The sequence below is a fragment of the Poecilia reticulata genome, chromosome 4 (genome assembly GCF_904066995.2).
Source record: "Poecilia reticulata chromosome 4, P_reticulata-male-v2, whole genome shotgun sequence".
Taxonomy (NCBI): Eukaryota; Metazoa; Chordata; class Actinopteri; order Cyprinodontiformes; family Poeciliidae; genus Poecilia; species Poecilia reticulata.
Genome location: NC_088833.1, coordinates 22244806 through 22266469, shown reverse-complemented (window position 1 = coordinate 22266469; position 21664 = coordinate 22244806). Strand labels below are relative to the sequence as shown.

Genomic DNA, 21664 nt, shown 5'->3' with positions numbered 1-21664 from the left:
GAATAACAAAGTGTCTTCTCTCTCCTCTCGACTTTGATGTGGAGCAAGAGAAACTAAGCACTTTTAAATGCAAGACCTAAACTTAGAAACTTAAAAATATTCTCCGTGCTCAGCTTGTCACTCACTTTGGGACTTAGTGAGTCATCTGAATAATAACCACTGAGCAACTGCAGCGTGCCTCGTAAAATCCCGTCTCCTGTTGTGTAACGTCAGGTTTTTGCAGTGTAAACGCTGGAACTAAATGCTGGCAAATTACACAAAAAGCCCACCACTGCTCACCTGCTGAGCTACGCCACTGTATACATCCTGGGGCACATCGCAGGGCATGAGGTTGACTGAAGTCGCACCGATAACGTCTCTGCCAAGAGCTGCGTAGTGCTGGAGGCCGTTGCAGGAGCCGTCCTGAAAGAGAAAAGGCTCGTCGATGAACAAGGCAGTGAAGGACTGAGTACTCATTCATTTACTCACTCATTCAACCTTTATTTAACCAGGTGAAGTATTAACAACGAGTTCTTATTTACAATGTTGACCTGGCAGGGAAGGGAAACGTATAGTGAAGACAAATAACAATATTAAACAGTTTCACAGTCAGTAGTCACATGCATTTTTAACCCTGTTTATGCCTCAAGCAATAACCAACACGACAACACCAAGAAGAGCTGTCAAAATAAAATAACAGAAAGATTTTGTAAAGATAATATTTCCTCCTTTTAGACACCTGTTAGAATTTCTACAAGTAATTTTAAAAGTTTTTTTTTTCTTTTCTCAGTACCTGGTGAACAGGAAAGTGAGAGACAAACTTGGTTGGATCGGGTGACCGGACTGCGTTGGTGATCTCCATGCAGCAGGCCAGTGCCTGCCATGGCTCATCGGCCTCCATCCACCATTTTTTACCCTAAAATGAGACAAAAAAAAAGGCACACACATAACAGATTGCTTAGATTAACATATACGGAAAATATTGATAACTGTTTGTTCTACAATTAGTGTATTTAGTCTTTTTAAAAACATTTCTACCAGCAGGGTTTCCACATGTTTCACCAACTCATGAAAGAAATTGAAGACCTATATCTCAGAAGAAACGTATGAACTTTGTCCAGCCAAGTGGCAATAAATTTGTCCGTTGGGACCCATAATAGACCCCAAAGGTCAACTTTTGGGTCTATCCCATGACAGTTACCCATAATCGATCGCTAGCTAACATACCCTAACATACCCTTGCTAGCAAGCTAGCAAGGGTATGTTAGGGTATGTTAGCAACATACCCTTGCTAGCAAGCTAGCAAGGGTATGTTAGCAGTGAGTTAGCAGTAGCCTCAACCATTTTGAGTCAAAGAACTTAATGAAGATGTCCGAGTGACTCAGGCTTTTGCTTGACTGAAAAGTCCCACGAGAAAAAAAATAGATAAAATATATGAGACTAAATAGTTCTGTGAAGACAAAATGTAAGACATGTAATTAACATATTAAAGAACAGCTTGCTTTTTTTCAAATGAATATAAGATATTTTAAAGACTTAAATTCATTTAAAAAGTGAGTTGGCCTTCAATATGTTAATCACAGGTCTTAAATGTTGTCTTTACGTTAATGTTTGATCTCGTGTATTATGTATCTAATACTAAGACATTTTAAAGACTTAATTTTAGATGCATTAATTTAAAACTTTTTGAAGATGCGCGGACAGCCTCTACCGAGCCAATTATAATTTAACACACTTTCTGGTAATAGCAATCAAAAAAATGAAGGTGCACTAACGTCCAGAGGGTTGTCGGCAGAGTCCAGGATGTCCTCCATGATGCTGTCGGCGAATTCCAGACGTCCCTGCAGTGAGCTCCTCTTCTTCAGCCCCGTCAAGTTGACCAAGTGAATCTTCAGCCAGTCCAAACCCTTGGGACCAAGAGGCTTCCCCTCAGCGAACACGAGCGTCGCCCGAGTCACATCACTTCCCAAGTGATTGAAATACGGGGGGCATGGGTAGGTGCGCCCCCTGAAGTCCATGTTGTGGGGAAACCAGAACAGCTTGTCCCGCATGTGGTGGGCAATGGAGAGTTTATAAAGAGCGTCCATTCGCAGGCTGTGCATCTCGCTGCACTTCTTCTTGGCATTGATCACCTCTCGTTTCATGTGTGCCTTCTCGCTGGCTGTGTAAGCGGGGTCTTGAGGGTTGAAGTGGGGTATTTTAGGGGCTTCTGACAGAGGCGGAGGGATGTCCAGCTTATCGCTGCCCCGGTCGTTAAAGATCGAGATGATTATGTCCAGAATTGGCTTGTTGACCCTCCAGGCGCAATTACTCAACTGGTTGAGCGAGTCAAAAACCGGGTGGAGATTCGGACACTTCTCCAGCAGTTCCTCGTGCTGCGTGGCCCCGTGCGTGGCGCGCATCAGCTTGGCCGGGGTGAGCAGGTAGGCGCCAAACTTCTCCGTTGTCCACGGCACCGGAGGGCACAGCATCGGCATCACTGACGAGTCAAAGGTCAGCGTGGTCTCCATGGCTTCCTGCTGCATCTGTGTCAAGATGGGGTGTGGCTTGATGAAGCCAACCTGAAGGGAAAACCATGTGAAATGCAGATGGAGTCTGAACTGATATGTAGGAATATTTGAGTTGCTCATAGAAGAAAAAAATAAAAATAAATCAGTAAATAAAAAATAAAAAACATTTTAAAAAAGAGCTTGAGGCTTAATTGCTTCTCAAACGTTTAGCAAATTGTTGTTGCCAACAATTGGTTTTTCTTTTCCACATCTATCCAGTCCTGGGAAATACCTACAGTTTTATCAGACTTTCCAAGAATTCATCACGGCCTATTTTCAAATTATGTTACTCGTATAAATATTCCCTTGAAGTTTAATGTAAAGTATCTGTCAGAAGTCACTGCTAGAGCAGATGGCTCGAGCAGGTTTGCCGTTATGCATATTGAGTCTGACTTTACTTAACATGCGTGAAGCAGTGAATAAAAAGAGCTTCGTTTGTTGACTGTAACCTGACAGAAACACCTCAGCGTCACTCCAATGACTCAAACCTTCACGCTGTGCAGTAAAATCATTAGGATGCCCCCTGATGGGTTAATCACTATGGAGAAAAGGGCCTGAATCTACAAGAATAGAAAATTACACAAGAATTAAACTTGACTAGAGTATGTCTCACTGTCAAAGCGCATCAAGCTCAACAACCCACACATCTGCCCGTTTCTCCGAGCGTGGTCACCTCAGCCTGCTGCAGGCTCCCACGGCAGTAAATCAGCGAGCCAATTAAGGGGACGCTGGAAAAAAAAAGGGATTAGGCTGGGCCCTATTCATCTTACTCATCTGCTACCACCACCATTCCCCAACAGAGGAAAGTGGTTTTTATAAATCACCCTCCTAGGAGCTTCATGCTGGATAGAAGGGCGCTCAAGTGTTCAAGGTAACAGGCTTTCTGGACAATCTTTGTGACAAAAGTGAAGGTCAAGTCCTTAAAGGTTGCTCTCTTTGTTTCTACTCCTTTTTTCTTTGTTAATGAAAAGGTCAGCTGTACAGCTAGTTCACCAATAACTTTCTCAATTACTTAATGTAACTGTGTATAATTATCCCTAATTTAGGAGCTAATTTGACAAATTGGGAGGGCTAAAAATGGAACAGTTTTGTTCATTTCTTCTTTTATTTTTAATCCTCTGGAGAGCTTTTTCAGACAAGCTTTCAAAAACTTCTTTAACTTTTACTGAGTCACTAAAATAAGGATCCCAAACATCTGCTCCTAAACAGTAGTGATTTTTAAAAAAGGGTCATGTGGCTCTATACCCTGCGCAGCATGTAAATGAGAGTGGCGTAAACCCTTAAGAACTAACCTATACGTTTTTTAATCAATTTCCAACAAATAACGACTAGCATAGTATAAATCAAGAAAGCTGTCAGCACACAAATTCAGATGCTTGACACTGTGAATATATAAATCCAAACAGATTTCATTTGTATTTCTCATTACCGATCACAACATAGTGACATCTGAGTATCACTTTTTAATTTTTTATAAATGTTACATACTGCAGCATGAAAAATCGATAAAACCTAGGCACATTCTTCCGCCGTCAGGGACTGGCTCAGGATCAACTGGCACAGGCCTTATCAGTTTTTGGCATCCTGCTAAAAAGCAGAGTGCGTGTCCAGCAGCTTTATGGTTACAGCTCCTTGCAGCGCCGCGCTCCAAGACAGGATGTGGTTCTCAGCATAATTTCAACATGATTCCTTTGGAATTCTAAAATCATCACAGTGAGTCAGTAAATGCTCTTGGTCTTTAAAAAAAAACTATTTTTCTTCATACTGCCACATTTGCAGTACCCTCTAATAACGACAAACACAATTCCTAGTTTAACCACTAAGGGTGACCGATAACCATTGGCGTCGGGCTGTGCACATATCCACAGTCTCTTAGGCGTTCATCTAATGTTTTGTGTGGAAAACAACCAACACATTTCGAATCCAGTGGTGTTCAGCTTTGTGCAAGAGTGACTCATCCTCCCGCCCCCCAACCTCACAAATCAAGATGATGTTCTGCATTTTCTTTGGTTTTGAAAAGTCAAAATTGCATTACAAACATCAATGCTGTAACTGTCTTTAAATGCAGATTATGCAGAAAGTTTGCAGCTACAAGAACGTTCTCTTTTTTTTTTTTGTGAACAGAGTGGAGTTGATACTTTGTGAAGCTTGCCCAAGTAAATTTCAAGTAAGGTACAATTTTGGTAACAACTGCAGAGAATTCTACATCAGAGAGGCACATAACAAAGTGGGTCTGTACCTGTCTGGTGCTGCGGAAGGTATACATGTGGTAGAGGATGGGGATGCGCTTTTTGTCATAGGCGGGGTTCAGGATGTCACTGTTAATTTTAAGATTCTTCACCATTATGTCCACAATGAAGGTTCCCAGCTCCAGCATTAGAGCATATGGCCAACTTGTCTCTGCACCCTGTAGCGTGGGTCCTGAGCTCTGCTCCTTCTCCAGTTTGCACCACTGCTCCCTTGGAAGGACATTGTACACCTGAAGGAAAACACCAGAACGTTTTGGACACTTTTGTTTAAGTAATCTACATAAAGATTGCTAGCTTTGTTGCACATCTACTGGCCTCAAAATTGGTGCATGAAAAAAATAAACACGTGAACTAATAGCAGAGACAAGCAAGCAACACTTTTAGATGAGTTGCCCTGAAAAAAAATTATAATTGGCATTGTTTTAAACAACAAAGTATGCATATAAATGACCTCAGATGGAAAAACAAGTACCTTAACAAACTTCCTCGCTTGCTAACAGGAGTTAAACAAGCATCTAGCTTGTTATAATTGTGATATTTTTAGCATCTTCCCAAGGGCGTATGAAGCCATTAAAACACAGAGTTAGGGACAAAGAGTGCAAACTCACATTAAAGTAAGACAGTAAGTCAAATATTTCTCATTATCTATCACAAGATCCAGATGCAACAGAGCTGCTTGGTTTGCAAAGATAGAAAGGTACAAAACTTCATAACAATGTAAGATTAAAAAAAATACAAAAACATCTTGTTTTTTCCAATCAGGGCCAAACTGAAATCCAGAGTGCAAGTGCAGTCCAAAATGCAATAAAAACAAAGGGTTAAATATGACTAATAAAGCATAAAACATTGTTTTGTGGTGGGTGTGGTTAAGAAGCAAATTCACTCCAAAGTCATTGGAAATGTGCAACACCAATGGATGCTAAATGAGCTGCACTCTTAAGGACAATTGATATATATGCTATATATACAGCATCAATTCAAACTCATAAAATGTGTGACTGTGAAAGAGAAATTAAATAATTTCTACACTATAAGAAGATTGTAACAAAAACTTTTTTTTACTATTTAAAGCCTTGTCCCAATGGACCGTTAACATAAAACATTCAGCAGCAGCATGCTGGGTTCCTGATTCAAATTTATTTTGAATTTACCACATGTACTAAAATCATTAAAAGGAAAAGTCGAGACATAATTTAATTAACCTAAAAACTTTGCCAACATAGGCTAGACAATTTTATCTATGCATTTAAAGGTAAGCGCTGTAAAGCAAGCACAGCGATATTCAACATTAGTGTCTATTTAAAAAATATTGTTTTTGAAAACAGGAACTCCACCCACTCCTGTTATTTAAAGATAACAGGAAATATCATCTGTCACAGCTGGAAGTGAAAAGAAAATTCTGGAGACATTCATCAGTAAAAACTGGTTAGCACCATCTTCAATGGCTGCACATTCCTGGACAAAAACCTACTGAAGTACTACCATACTGGCAGATGTCCACCCTGTTAATCTGATTTAGAACTGGCTGCTGCAGTGGAAATGATGTGGGTTAAAAGAAAATAGCCAGTTTTCTCTGGAAGATTGACACAGTATAAATATACATTATCTATTTTATATATCATTCACATAAACTAATCTTCTCAGGATTTAGGATGTAAAAATAAATTGTAATATATAATTACCTTGGTATCTTTGGCCAGCAGTTCTGTGTAGGCACCATAAATACTTTGCAGCTTTTCTACAAAGCAATTCTGGTGCTTCTGTCTCACACAGTACTTGGTGTAGATCCTGTTGCCCAGATCATGAGCTAAAATCTTCAGGGACTCCCCACTAGGAGGCAGGTTAGAAACACTCTGCAGAAAATACAGAAACTTCAGTGAGTATTTAAAACACACATAGTAATAAATATAAATTGGAAACTTTTATTCTTATCTGGTACAATACAATGAAACGCATTAAGTTTATACTACAAAAATGACATTTCTTTCAAATTCAGGGAAGTCTTAAGTGACATTGTGGGCTTGAGACATTTTGTCATGCGGTAGGTACAACAGGTTCGTGTTACCTGTATCATAATGTCAACGTACTCCTTGTCCTCCAGCAGACAGAGATATGGATAAAGGTTAAGCTTGTAGTCCCTGGTGTTGGTTTTGGTCAGGATCATCTTGTTCTCCCTGAGCGCCTGGAGGAGAACCTTCTGCCACTGTGCCCGCTGTTCTGCCAGCAGTTCCCTCTGAAAGACGACACAACTGGAAGTCATCCATCGGAGAGAGCAAAAATAAAACGAACCCAACGCAAGAGACAAAAACACACACCAGGTATACTCTACCGGAGTCACCGTGTGGGTGGGATTTTTTTGGGGGGATGGTTTGGTATAAAAATGTATTGATGAAAGTGGGAAAAACACGTTATGCATCTTTCCAAAATGAGATTTAAAAAAAAAAAAAAACTGGGATAGGCTTATTCCAAACAGACTCATGGATAAACAGACAATGCAAATGAGGATAGACTCATTTTCCTGGATATTTGACTCTGGGGAGAGGAGATATAATACAAACAAACATATTTGTATCCATCGGTTTGGAAAAACAAAAAAAGACTAACAGACAGTAAAGCCTTCCATTTTATTTAGCTATGGTACAGTTAAGATATTGATTTTACTTAAGCAGCAGCTTTTATAAACCTTAGGCTGCAACTTAATATCTCATCTAAATGATGCACAAACAAAATAAATGTTAAATTTGATTTGGTCATGAATGCATCCAAGGATGGAGAGTATATGAGAAGTGAGGACAGGTTGTAAAGGAGTGGCAAACAGATGAATGCAAATGCAACGCGATTAATTTATGGATGTGCTAATTAACCTGTAGCAACTTTTCCATCAGATAGAAATATCTAGTATGACTATTAACAACCAGTGAACAGCCTGGGGAGGTGGCAGAAACACAAAAAGAAATTATGTAATATTTTCAATTGTGCAAATCTATTAATACACTAGAATGATTTTACATTTTGTCAGATTAAAGAGCAGTGTGTTTTAAATTAGACTTCATAAGGTAGACCATTACAAAGTAGTGCACAATTGCAAAGTGGATGGTAAACTGAACGTAAAAGAAATCATGAACTCACCTGGATAACGATTTTAAGTCTTGCCAAATTAAATTTAGGTCAGGTCATTTGAAAACATTTGTAAATTTTTAATTAAACTCCATTGACTTTGTGTTTCTTGACTAATATTCCCCAACGACACTTTTGACAGAAGAGCTCTGTATGGGTTCATGCAGAGCTTAAGATACAAGTGGACTCCACTTTACATTCATGTGTAGATGTCGTGTTGTATGACATGAAATCCTGCTAAAATAAAACAAAAAAAAAACAGACGTTTGCAGTTGTAGCAAATTGCTAAAGAGCTGAAGGGATTTAAATGCTGCACCCTTCATGAGTCAGAAAAAGTAAAACCTTCTTTTATTCCAGATGCCAGTGTTAATGCTACAGCAAGCTTTGTTGATACAAAGTTTTAATATCTTTCACCAAACTGAATTTGTGTAAATTTAATAGAACATCTTGGCTAAACAAAATTATCTAAGCACTGTAATTGAGGGAATAAGCGGTTCTTTCTTGCACAGGTTCAAGTGTCACAGAAGTTTGAACGAAGTAGAAACACTGGTTCAGACTTTGGAGCGAGAGGTGACTGCACGTTCTCTCCAGAGGGGCTCCATTACAATGCAGAATTATTCAGCGCTGGCAGTCTGTAAATGCTGCCGGACCACCAGGGACTCTTTGCCTGCTCGCTTCCCACATAGCCCATCTGCAGAGTAAGGCAAGCCAGGCCTGGCTGCAAATGCCAGAGTTGAAGAAAAGGCTGAGCACAAGAATAGGACACTAGATACCAAAAGGCATCAATCCTGGATATAAATTATTACAAGGGTGACCCAAGAGAACTTTAACCCTAGGAGTTTAAGCTGTCAGTACTACATATGTTTTTTTTTTTATAGGTTGAAAACATGCAGCTGGGGAGTATAGTTACCATTTTAACCATGTTTTCGGTGGCGGGCTTCATCGCCTCGACAGAGTCGATGGTGACGGTGCAGGCCTGCTCCACGCTGAGCTGATGTTGAAAACGCCTCTGGAGAGCCTCCTGAGTGAAGTCGAGTTTGGGATAAGTGTGATGCTCCCTCTAAAACAGAAACAAAATCCAGACAGACACACAAAATAATTTTAAAAAGTGGATAATATTGCCAAGCCTAATTCCACAAAAATAGAATCTTGATGAGTCTGAAGCAAAAGCTTCACTGCTAAATAACTTTTAAAGTCCATTGAAATGGAAAACACACTCCCAGCTAACCCTGACCGGTTGTTTGTGAACCCACCGGTCCGTTCATAAGGCTCAGCTGAGTGTTACACAACAGAGTAGGGAAACCAGCGTCTTGGATGAAATGCTTGCCAGCAGACGAATGGAGGTTACCTCGTTTAAACTCGCAGGTGCATAAAAACTGAGCCTTTACAGCAGCTTCACACCAGCTGTGCTGGTGCTGCGTGATGCATGTTGCACAATCAACATGTCTGATGCACAGCTGCTGTGTCTCAGCTATTCTCTGTGCAATGTTTCATGATTGCTGAAAATAGGACTTTCCCAATCCATGCTTGTAAGATTAAAAGTTTTAACAGTGGACATTTGACCTAGTGTCCCAAAAATGTTAAGCCCAGTCTCCTCCATAATGGCGAAATTATGAATTCTGACCAATAATTTTGGTAATCCAAGCTTTCTCTATTTGTGGTTCACTAGAGTTTTAAAGTCCAATGTCTTCGGAAACCTATTCAGATCTTGGTTTCTCACTTGTTCTTGAAATTGAAGGAGTTCGGATATCTTGATTTCTGAAGCCGTCGTTGGTCAACGCTCACTGATGCACACAACAACAACAAAAAAAACATGCCCATGTGGTCCGATCTAATATATGAGCTACAGAAGCTCAGACTGCCGAAGAGGTTACTGCTGGCTTTTAGAGAAAAGCTTCAGAATACATATTGCATTTACATCGCAGCTGGGTTGCCCAAGATGACCCTGTTGTCTTGTTGTCCCACTGAACGGGACAGCAATAGTCCCAAAAGCATCAACCATGGAGCAACTGTAGAAGGTGGCCCAGCTGCGATGTGTTCACATGGATAGGCAGTCTTACCTGGGGAACACATGGCATCAAGAAAGAAAAGAAAGAAAGATAAGTGTAGAGAAAGAAGAAAGAAGACAAGTCTGTGGAGGCAATGTAAGGTCCTGAGCATCATATAATACAAATTGTTCCAGACAACTATTTTAGTAAAACCATCAACCAACCAACCTTTGAGATGGCTAGAATGCAGAGAAAATGGGTATTTAAGTTATCCAGAAAAGCAGACTCAAGTTATTTAACCGAGTGGAATAAAGTTTGAATAGGGAAGTAGCACTATTTAGTTCTTGCATGGTTAGTGTGATTAACAGCAATGAAGGCCAAAATAAATCAGTGAGGAAAAAACGCATCAGTCTCTGTAGACATGTTGAAACTAGATCAAACTGCATTTTGTACGATCTACAGCTTCATCAAAATTCATTTTCACACCAACAAACAATGTTCTAATTAGACCGGGCTTCTGCTGCAAACAGCAAATCAAAACTCTCCAGAGGCCGTCCGGGCTGCTCCTCTCTTATCTAGTTATTTGGACGGCCTTTAAGCTCTAGTGACCAGCCAAAAAGTCAGTCATGGTTGGATAATTTACCTGTACGAAGGCTATCAAAGTCGCCGTTAAAGAAACAGGCACATTTAACCTGTTCTCATATTTCGGAAGAAGCCAAAAATATGCATAACCCTAGAAGATTCAAGTTTGAAAAAATAATGCATTAATTTGACCAATAGATTTCTTCTGACTGGTAGTAACATAAATATACTGCTCTCGTTTGTTATCAGAAAAAAAATAATTGCTTGAACGAAAATATTTTTAATTCTGCCAAGTTTATGGATAAATAATCTTGGTTTAGCTATACATGTTTTAATAGATTAAAAGGTGCCCCTCTTTCAATTTTAACATTTTATAATTTTAGGACAAAAAAAATTTGCTGGCTTCAGTGGTAAACTCTTTGCCAAGATTTCCACGTTGACAGTAACAATTTTTTTTTTCTTTGTTTTTTTGTCAAAGTATGAATGACAGCGCTACACCCTCATCATGGCTCTGATTGATTGTTTCTGACTAATCGGTGTGCTCCTGCACAGATTCTCTGTTATACTGTCAGGAAATAGTGAAAGTTTCAATAAATATGCAAAAAAAACAAACATAATGTATATAAAATTTACATGCTACAGCTTTAAACCCCTTCAAAGTTTATTTGGAAAACTTGAGTAATTTTGTTGAGTCATCTTAAATAAATCCAGCTAGTGCAAATTTGCTTTAAAGTATAAGCCTCAAATCAAACACAATCACAAATGGAAATGAATATGAGTGATGACGTAACAAACTTTATGAGCTGAATCCGTTTTAAGAAGGCAAGACACAACTCCCTACAACAACAATGTAAGAGGTCGTATAGAAGTGGATCACCGTCCTGTTTTTGCTTGTAGAGGTCAAGTGAGATTAGATTAGATGGCCTGTATTGATCCCAGGGGAAATTTAAGGAGCTAATAAATCATGTACTGATGCAACATTTTGGCAATATTTTTCTTTAAATAAATAATGACTGGGTATAATACATTTGAGGTTGGATATACCGGCAGTAGCTTTAGCACCAGGTAAAGACAAGAGGAGTTTTATTAAACACGTAAAAGAGGGCCTACTTTCTTTGTATTATCACTGCATGACCTCAGGATAAAAAAATAAAATAAAAATCACATCACATGCTGTTAGCAGCAACCTAACACAATCAGGCCAAAAATATGACAATCAGTTAGAAGACAAGTAAAAAAATAAATAAAAAATGGTGCATGGACACAGGCTAAAAATACAGCAATTGTTCAAAAAGCTGCTGATGAGTCACGTGACATGCCTAAGAAGAAAGGGAGGTGAGAATAAAGTAGGAGAGGTGAGAGGAAGAGAGGCAACACAAGCAGAGAAGCCATTAGACAGCAGAGCTGGGTGACTATAAATAGGCCTGTGCTTTCTGGTTGTTAAGCGGTGAAAATCAAATCTATCGTCGTCACACTGGAGTCTTCTGACAGAAAGCACAGGCCTTTCTGGTACTTCACCTGACAAAGCATATTGGACAAACTGCCACAAAGTAATCTACAACCCAATTAGCTACCTAAATAGAAAAAAAATTATAATAAAAAAAAGCTAGATGCACTGATTAACTTTAACAAAGGCATCAATGTTTGTTTTTTGTTTCCATTTGGATACTCGAACAGTCGATTTGAGTCGATCACTCAAATCGACTGTTTACTCGATTTGAGTGAACAGTCACTCAAATCGGCAAAAGTTAAAAGTGAAATATCAGAGTTTGTGGAAAATGTGAGTGCAGCGTAACGCCGCGAATCATCAGCCCCTGAAACTCCATCCGACTTACATTTGTGTAGAAGTCCTTAACAAGTGGTGAGGAACACTGGCTCATGTTCAGGGTGAGGCTGGGCTCGTAGTCTGGTCTTACAGTCTGAACTGCCTTCAGCAGCATGTCCCTTTCATCTTGTCGGAAAACACACTCCCTGAACAGATCATCCACAGACAGCCCATCCTTCTTCATTTGATCCAGACACCTGGACAACGAGACACAGCCAGAGGGTGGGAGGTTGTTGTTTTTTCCTGCAATTTGTGATTCATAGACAGTCGTGTTTTTTTTGTTGTGTTTGTTTTTACAGTCTGATCTGATTTTCAGTTTTATCTAAAGGTTTTAAAGTCTCTTTTAGAAATTGTAGCACAGGCAAACTTATATGAATAAACTTGGTTTTAATTCAGCAAACATTTCACCATGAATCCAAACATTTTTCAGATTTTTAGTGCATCAAAGAACATGGCGGCTGCCAAAGCTTTTGCAAACTAAAAAAGTAGAGTTTGTTGCATTAAATTAATCTGAAACAAGAAATAAAATTTCCACATTTCACCAGTGAGAGTTGATCTCAACCCCCGGGTGACTGATTTGTTCTGTAGCTCAAATTCCTGTTGAGTTTCATTGGAAACAGTCAGAAAATGTATGCAAAAAATGTTATTCGAATAAAAGGTTTGACCTGGAAGTTAGGAAAAATATTGTAAAAGACAAAGGATTCAAAGAATTAAAATACATATTTCTTCTTAAAAATAGATCAAATAACAACCTCTGGAAGTACAGGTTTATTGTTTTGCTAGTTTGTTTTGTGCGCGCGTGTTTTTGTAATAGAAAATATCACAAAATAACTTTTCAGCACCATCATGTTTGCTATGTTTTTATGCATTAGAGAACAATATACAGAATATTTAAACGCAGATCTGGATACAAAAAAATACACAAAATAAAATAATAAAGCAACAAGATCCAATACTCCTGTTAACATTTTCTTTCTGACAGTATTGAACAGAAAAATATTAGATAAAACTATATGCAGGTCTTAGACTATTTTATGAGGCATTTCTGTAGCAATGTAAAAACTCAAGAAATGCAGTTAAATTAAACAGCTGCTTCTAGATGTAGTTGCACAAAATAAACCATCAGAGGTGACGGTTATATATGGATTTCCTTTAGAATATAGACTCATGTAATAGTTTCTGTATCTAATTCCTTTCTTGCAATTACAATAGCATTTCATGAAACAAGACATTTTTAATTGTATAGTAGACATAACACACTTCTACAGAGCCCAGCCCATTAAAACACGTGACAAAGATTTTCAGAAGTGTGCCACTTTATGGTTGTTATGTCAGATCACAATTTGAAAGTTCATGACATCTGACCTGCCTGCGGATGCTGGAATAATAATGACCTGCCAACTATCTGATTAATTCAGATTTAAAAAGGAATAAAAAAAAAATCCAAGGCAAAGTGCTACAGAATATAAATTTGGGCATTTGCATTGACAATCCTTCTGTCAGGCTGAACAGTTTGATCCGGGCACAGATGGCTCCTGACAACAACAGTGAAATTTATATTTGAATAGAATCACCAGGAGATCTCCCAGAGGGAGAAAGAGTCTTCATTACTGAATCCAGATTATACCAATGAGCAAACGCTCTGTTGAATATAGATGAAATGTTTAATAAAATCTTTCTATAAGTGCAGTGCCTCACCAAAGTATTTGTACCACTAACTTCTCCACATTTTCTCTACATTTTGTCACGTTACAACCACAAACTTCCAATGGGATTTTATGTCTTAGACCCATCCAAGGTAGGGAATACATCTAAAGCAAACAATGAAAACATACGGTTTTGAAAATATAATTTTTACACATTAAAAACTGAAAAGTCTGTTTGTACTGAAATAAAAGCATTCCCCACAGCGTGAACTGAGAACTGGACTGTCTGCTGTGTTTTTTACGATTCTGTTTCATCACTATTGTTTTTACAGAAGAGATGTATTGATACTACTCAGATAAAGTTACAGGGAGTTCCATTTATTAATTATTTGTATTGGATTTTATTTAAGGGTAGCACAGTGAAGGGGTGGAATGAGAATATCTGCAAAACTGTATTTGGTAGACATTCAGAAAATCACTTCACAGTCATGCCCTACTTTGAGTTGCTGAACCACATAATATCCCATTAAAATGCATTGACCTCTATGGTTTGAATGAGACAAACAGTGACAAACATTCACACATCATCAATATACTTGCAAGGTGCTGCAAATTAAATATTTGTTCTTTAAAGATAAATTGGTTTAGCTGTTCTTTAAAAAAATGTTTTAGTGCCCTGGAAGCATCTTTAATTTAAACATTTTACTCTGAATGCATCATATTTTGCATGCTCACTCATTGGGCTGTAGGCTGGCTGTATTTCACACAATAGTTTAAGAATGAATGTTTGCAAAACTTTCAGGCAAGATAAATACAACGTCGCCTTAGGTGCGTTTGCTTGCAGTGCCCCCTAGAGGCCACCAAAACAACAACACCACAAAGCCGAGAGGAGGGAGCGAGAAGAAACCCATTTATCACCAGTCACAGAGGACAGCAGAGCTCTGCTTCAGCCTGCACACACCTTTTACTCCAGACAATTATAAATAACAGTGAGCTAATTAACGTCAGGAGAAAACCGTGGCTCAGCAGCTTCCACCTATTAAAAACTAATCAGAAGAGAGCTGGGATCTGTTTGTCACCGGCAAAAACAAAAGCACTCCGCAGCTCGAGATAGCCGCACGGCGATGCAAAGGGGGTCACGGCATTTTCCCCTCCCGCCTTGGAGACACTCGTGTTGAAACGTGCAATTTTGGTCTGAGCAAACGAGAAAGCCTCGAACAAAGGCAGGATTAGTCTGGGAGCTGGCAGTGTGGTCCAGAGGAACAAAGAGGGCAGAGAGGTTGACAGATAGAGCATAATCAGCCTGGTGCCTGCTCTGCTGCACCCTGGGGAAAGCAGAGCTCTGGAGGACACAGCGCTTTCAAAAGGAAATCTTAAAGGGATGAGTGCGTGTGTCTCCGTGAGAGAGTCGCAAACTATAAAAGGGTACGTTCAGGGTAAGGATGTGGTAGAAGTGACTTAATAGGAGAGAAGAATTTGAGTGCGGGCGGGGAAAGGAAAGGAAAAAAGAAAAAAAAAAACTGACTAGACTCAGGATGATAATGAGGAAGTTAAAATAAAGGAAAGACTGGGGAAAGAATGCAACGCTGCAGAACCACAATGTCATGTTTGGATCAGCTTACACTGATCGATGGACCAACCCAATCTCGCTGCCAACCTTATCGGCCTGCCACATGGCCTGCTATTGGACCGCACAGCATAGGGCGATGTTCCCAGTGTGTGTGTGTGTGTGTGTGTGTGTGTGTGTGTGTGTGTGTGTGTGTGTGTGTGTGTGTGTGTGTGTGTGTGTGTGTGTTCATAGGTTCCTGCGTGTGCTGTTACTGAAACAGGAATCATATGAGGATATGAATAGGACAGTTTTACATTACGAATGCAACCGCATCAGCGCATGGGACCCTGAATGGAACAAAATGTCCCATAAATCAGTCATCGATCAGGCTTTACGTGTTAAAGATGGTTAAGCTGGGTAAAAAAGGGAAAGCAGGTTTTATGTTTAATTGAAATGAGGCTTGATAAAGCGGAACAGACTCCTACTTTGTCTAATTAGTCACATTTCAAGAGTTAAACATGAAACTCTCTAAAAGATAATACATGTGTGGCCCACGTTAATCTACACCACGGTCAGTTTCCCTTTACAATTCAGAGAGAAAAAAGATGACAGATGCAACATCTACTGATAGCACCAAGTTCTGCTTTTTTTTTTTTTTAAGTCAACCTCTTTGATAGAGGTAACCATTTTAAACTCAATCAAAAATAAGGAAATTACAATATTATACCTTTCAATAAGCAGATTTCTACTGAACTTCAAATAAAGTGCATAAAAATTACTTATATTCTCTTGGACTGAAATGCTTGAAGTTAAAGGCTTGATTCGTCTTATGAGCAGGCAAAGAAAACTTACTAAAATAATAGACTCAAAGTATCGGCTTCGATTGCTAACTTTAGTTAGCAAGTTGTAAACAACTAGAGATAAACCAATCAGGCTTTGATTTGCCAACACCAATGTCTATTTTTCTTAAAATTTGGAAAACCTGTCCAGGATTCTCTGTATCTCTATTCATCCCTCTGTGGGACTTTTCAAGTGATTTCCATTTCCATAAAACCTGATCTTTGTTCAAGTCGCAGAGAGATGGTTCCTCTGAATCCCAATTAGCTTTGTTGAAATAGTCTATGGAGCAAAAAAAAATAAAAATAAAATTTTAATTTGCCAATGCTGTCTCATACCCATCACTCACTTTGTATGTCTTTAGTATTATATTTTCACTCGGTTCCCTCTGTTTACCTCATTTTGTATGTATCTGTGCAGAAATAATAAATAACGAGGGTCTATGTAGTCATATGCATTGAGATAAATTAAAGAGAAAACCCACTATACCCTGCAGCCACAATAACTCCAGACTAATCTTATGTGCAGCACAAAATACAAATAAAATCTAATAGCAGGCAGCAGATCAACTGATAAATGGCAACTGATGCAAAATGCAAACAGAGCAATTTTGCTGCATAGACTTTTCTCTCTTGAAGCCATGAGCCATGTCTCGCAGATTCATTAAAGCCAATGTAAAAAAAAAAAAAAGCTCAACACCGACAGTCTGGCAGATATTTGTATCACTTGCTTTTCTAGATTTGCAACAAAAAAAAGATTAAAATTAGAAATGGATAATAAATGTGTAATTGTCTAAAAGATAAAATGAAACAGATGCAATTTAATTACATTAGTCAGCATTTAAGGTAATGATGAAGCTGAGGAGTGTACCAAACAGAAACTGTATCTTCCATACACTACCAGACACAAACAGCCACAGCATGACCCCTGGTGGCAAAACTCTGGTATTGTTACTACGGTTCTTTGCCTAGAGATATTTTTCTTATCCAGTTAATGTCAACATTTCTAAATAAATCTATAAAAAAAAATACAAAATAATATAATACTAAAACAATTTCTTTGTAATCTTGGTTTGCATAGTGATGTACACATTCGCAAACGTACCTCGAAATTACTTTTGGGGGGCAGTTTTTATTTCGGCCCATGCACTCCAGTGCAGCAGAGTAGGAGCCCATGTTCGGCTTCAGACCAGCTTCTTCCAGCAGAATAAAGATCCGACCGATTTGATTCAACGTGCCCTGAAGAGAAGAGAACTACGATTATGTGTTTGAGAAAAATGCTTTCCTCGCTTTATGCTTGATAACACACAAAAAAAGAAAGGAAATTAAACCTAAAGACAAAAAAAAACACACACCTCTAATATCTGAAAGCCATACATAAAAGTGTAAAAGCATAGTTGGCTGAAACCGTAATGTAAATACATGAAAGACGCTAATCTCCTTGTGAATTTATAGTAACATGCTTTCAAAGATATTAACTCTCCCATGAATCATTTTTAAATTTTTCACAACCACCAGCTGTAGTGTAATTTATCAGAATTTGATGTGTTAGGAAAAGCACATACTACTGCATCACTGTAAAGTCTAATGAAAATAGTTAAATACTTTTAAAATTTTGTCCAACTAAAAATCTGAAAAGTGTGGCATAGGTTTGGATCCATCCTCCTGTACTCTGGTAGTCATAAATAAACTCCGGTGTAACCAATAATTTTCAATGTAGAGGTTTATCTAGGGAAACTTTATGAACATCAGCAACACATCAAGGACGCAAAACGATGCAGCCTTGTAACCTTAAAGAAGAGTTAGGTTACGAAACAACATGGACTTTGAACGTCTCACAGGAAATTGTTCAACCTATAATTTGAAAATGGAAAAAAGATATGAATATAAATAGGATATTGTCAAGAAAAGTGGTGAAACCAGCAATATTTTTTCCTTCCACTTAACATTTATGCTCTAGTTGGTGAAAGCTTCGTTATAAAAAAATCCAAATAAAACCTGTAGAACTTTGCTGTTGTCAAGGAACGGCAGCGTATTAACCCTCTAAAATGGGATGTTTGGCACTTACCTTTTTGGCCCACACCCTCATCATAATGTTGTAAATATCTGTGGTAAGCTGTTTACGTCGACTCATAACTCTGTGCTGACTGAGCAGGAACCTTTGCGAGCGCTCGACGTCCCCCATAAACACGCACGCCTCCAGGTAGCAGCGGATGCTAAGCTGGATGTCCGCGCATGAACTTCTTGTGTTGCTCTCCTGGCAGCGCTCCAACGTACTCAGACATATCCGTTGCTGTGCTTGCTCATTAAGTCTTTTTTCAAGCTCCTCAATCTCAGCCAGGTCTCCGTCCTCTGGTTTATTTGTTGCGTCCTTGTCAGAAACTTTACTTTTTGAGTCTCTCCGCTTCTGTTTAGATGTTTTAAGTGCCTCGGCTGCTTTTGATGAGGTGGCGGCTGTTGTTACTGCGGCTGCTGAAGAAACCGAGGAGCGGTTTTCGTCTGACAGCTTCATGCCACCTCTCCTTTTCTTTGCGCCAGAAGATATAGTTTTATATGTTGTACTTGTGGGCATCGAGCTACTTTCGCTAGCTTTAGATTTCCCCGGTAGCTTTTCTTTAATGTTTCTCTGCATTTTCTGCTGGAGGATCTGCTGTTTCTTAAGTTTATTTTTCTGCTCCTCAGATAATTTTTCCATCCAGCGGCTCGGCTGAGACTTGGAGGCCCTTTTTGTAACCGCCTGCCCAGATTTAGGAATGTCGCTTTTGTCTTTAGAGGATCCTTTGAGAGTCCTTACAGATGAAACACCTCCCCGAAAAGAAGGAGATTTAAGAAACTGGACTTTTGCATGTTGGACATCTAAAACGACGTCAGATTGGAGTTGCTGTATCCTGGCTTCAAGGACTGTGAATAGGAAAGGGAAGGGAAATATCACATTACACTGAAATGACACAAAACACAGCACAACTTCAGAAGGAGACTTAAAATATGATTTGCTTCTTGTCTGGTAAAACATTGTTTATCAAAACTGGAGCTTGCCTTGCAACATGCATTGTGTGTGTAAGTCCTCTAAAAGGCAATTCTCCAATTCTTTTTTGTGAATTAAAAGTCAACATACCATCTAACAACTGAGACTGTTCATGAACACGTTTCTTTGCATCCTCCGATTTCGGGATTACAGATGAAATATTTCTTCTTTGAAGGTACAAAGGTGTTTCTGAAAAAAAAAAAGCACAGTCTGGTTCAGGTGTCCAACATAAACATGCTTCTAATTCTCAAAAACTAACATTTTGTCTTTCATTCTTGATCTCGAGAAGATATTTTAAAAACGTGCATTTGTAAATTTTCTTTCTCAATTTTCTCACTATTTTCCATGTCACTACAACTCTCATCCAGTCAGTAATGTGAATACAAAACATGCAAGCATAAGGGACAATTCATTCAGCTGAAAGACTACACTTAATACTATATCCGTGCGCATCTATGAGGTTGCAATACTGCATAACTAGTATATTGATACTGAAACTCTAAGGTCACATGCATGTTTTAAAGTATAAACTCAAAATATCCCGCAGTGACACATAAAAGAGAAAAAACCTCGTGTTGTTCTATGACCTGGAACCTCAGTCTCTGGCTCAAGGACGAAGAGACAAGAAATTTTAAACCACCAACCATCAAGATACAGCAGTAGAAGTCATCCTCGAGAACAATAGTTGGTGATGAACTTTGTGTATTCGTTTGGAAACGTGATTTTATCACTTTGTTTGCCTACATCAAGTGGACCAACCACGAAGCTAACAAAGTTACTCGATGAAGGAAGAATAATTGAGGTTTTGAGCAAAACCAGATTATTAGTGGAATGAAAGCCAGAAACTATTTTAAGGGTAAGACACGAAGATATAAGTAAACTTTTCATGGAGGATAAACTGGTATCCCTCAGGAACAGAGTTCCCTTCTGCGGCTTACCTGAAATCCGTCTGACTGCGGCGCTTCTCACAGAGACACACAGCTGGCAGCGGTCCGCAAAACACCTGCGAACGTCCGCTAAACTGCGCCGACTGAGGCATTTGGCGAGAGAGCAAGCTCGGAGAACAGACATGTTGACATGTAACAGCCGCGTTACTCCAAGAGCACTACGCTGCCATATTGGAATAGACTTAGCTAATCGGCAGCCGAGATAATGTCCCCTTCGTCAGGCCTGATGAGAGGAGTTCAGATTACATCGAACAGCGACTCGAGGAATATGGAGGTGGATGTATATGCGAAAACAAAACACACATACCTCCATAGAGGAATCGTGGATACTTTTCTTTGCAAATTATTATTATTATTATTATTGTTGTTGTTGTAATTTGTTGTAATAAAAATATTTTTTACTCTATTACTAGTATTATTCCTATTTAGTTGTTGCAGTTGATAATACTGTTGCTGCTGCTAGAAATATTATTATTATTATTATTATTATTATTATTATTATTATTATTATTATTAGTAGTAGTAGTAGTAGTAGTAGTAGTAGTAGTAGTAATTATTATTGTTAGTAATAATAATAATAATAATAATAATAATAATAATAATAATAATAATAATAATAATAATAATAATAGTGGTATAAATTAATTAATTCATATAGCTTCAATATTAAGAATTGAAGTAGTGTACAGTGAATAATGACATGGATATGTTAAGATTTAGCACACGAAGTAATACCAAAAATAATAATACTATTAAGTACAGGTCTTTGGTCCATTGTCCACTGCTAAGATAGTAGATCCCAGGACAGTTATTCTCAGGAGCAAGAATGCGGAGTGGTCCACACACCAAAGCATGAATACCAAAGAGTCTCTAACATTTAAAGTGTCTATCTTTCATTACTATGAGTAAAACTTAACTAGGTTCCCAATACTTTAAATACTATACATATATTTTGGTATCACTTGTGCACCCTCATCGTTTTCAAATAAAACTTACACATGTTTGACCTATAGATGGCAGTGTCCACATTCATTTGAACTTGCCGGAGGGTGAATCTGTCATAAAGGTATGACAAATTTCATGTATTGTTTTAATTTGTTTTAATTAACTCATGTCTAAGACATGTATAGGAATGTACACAGAGTCCATTGATGTACACATCAAACATATTCATTTGCTTGATTAAAGGAACAGTTTGCCTGAGTGTTGGGTTAGGCTTTACAAATATTTCCTGGAAAAATCAATGACAGTGGTGGTTTAATTTGGTCTTCTTTTTTGTTGGCACCATATTTTATCTGTCATTATAATCAAGCACAATGCTTTAAAAGTATGGCATCTGAAGAGGACCTCAAGACCCTCTTTATTGATTGGC

The 21664-nt window shown here is 38.5% G+C and overlaps 1 protein-coding gene across 1 annotated transcript in view; it reads right to left on the bottom strand.

Moving 5' to 3' along the window:
• Window positions 1-20615, bottom strand: part of polrmt (polymerase (RNA) mitochondrial (DNA directed)) — a 51650-nt gene extending 31035 nt beyond the window's left edge. The window contains exons 1-12 of the mRNA XM_008407210.3: window positions 20284-20615; window positions 19436-19534; window positions 18389-19221; window positions 17426-17559; window positions 12300-12486; window positions 8805-8954; window positions 6843-7010; window positions 6460-6630; window positions 4768-5007; window positions 1755-2540; window positions 773-895; window positions 280-402 (exon numbers count right to left, since the gene is read on the bottom strand). Of these exons, the coding sequence (XP_008405432.2) occupies window positions 280-402; window positions 773-895; window positions 1755-2540; window positions 4768-5007; window positions 6460-6630; window positions 6843-7010; window positions 8805-8954; window positions 12300-12486; window positions 17426-17559; window positions 18389-19221; window positions 19436-19534; window positions 20284-20416 (3147 nt within the window). The 5' untranslated portion in view covers window positions 20417-20615. The remainder of the gene's footprint in view (window positions 1-279; window positions 403-772; window positions 896-1754; window positions 2541-4767; window positions 5008-6459; window positions 6631-6842; window positions 7011-8804; window positions 8955-12299; window positions 12487-17425; window positions 17560-18388; window positions 19222-19435; window positions 19535-20283) is intronic.
• Between the last annotated feature and the right edge of the window lie 1049 nt (window positions 20616-21664).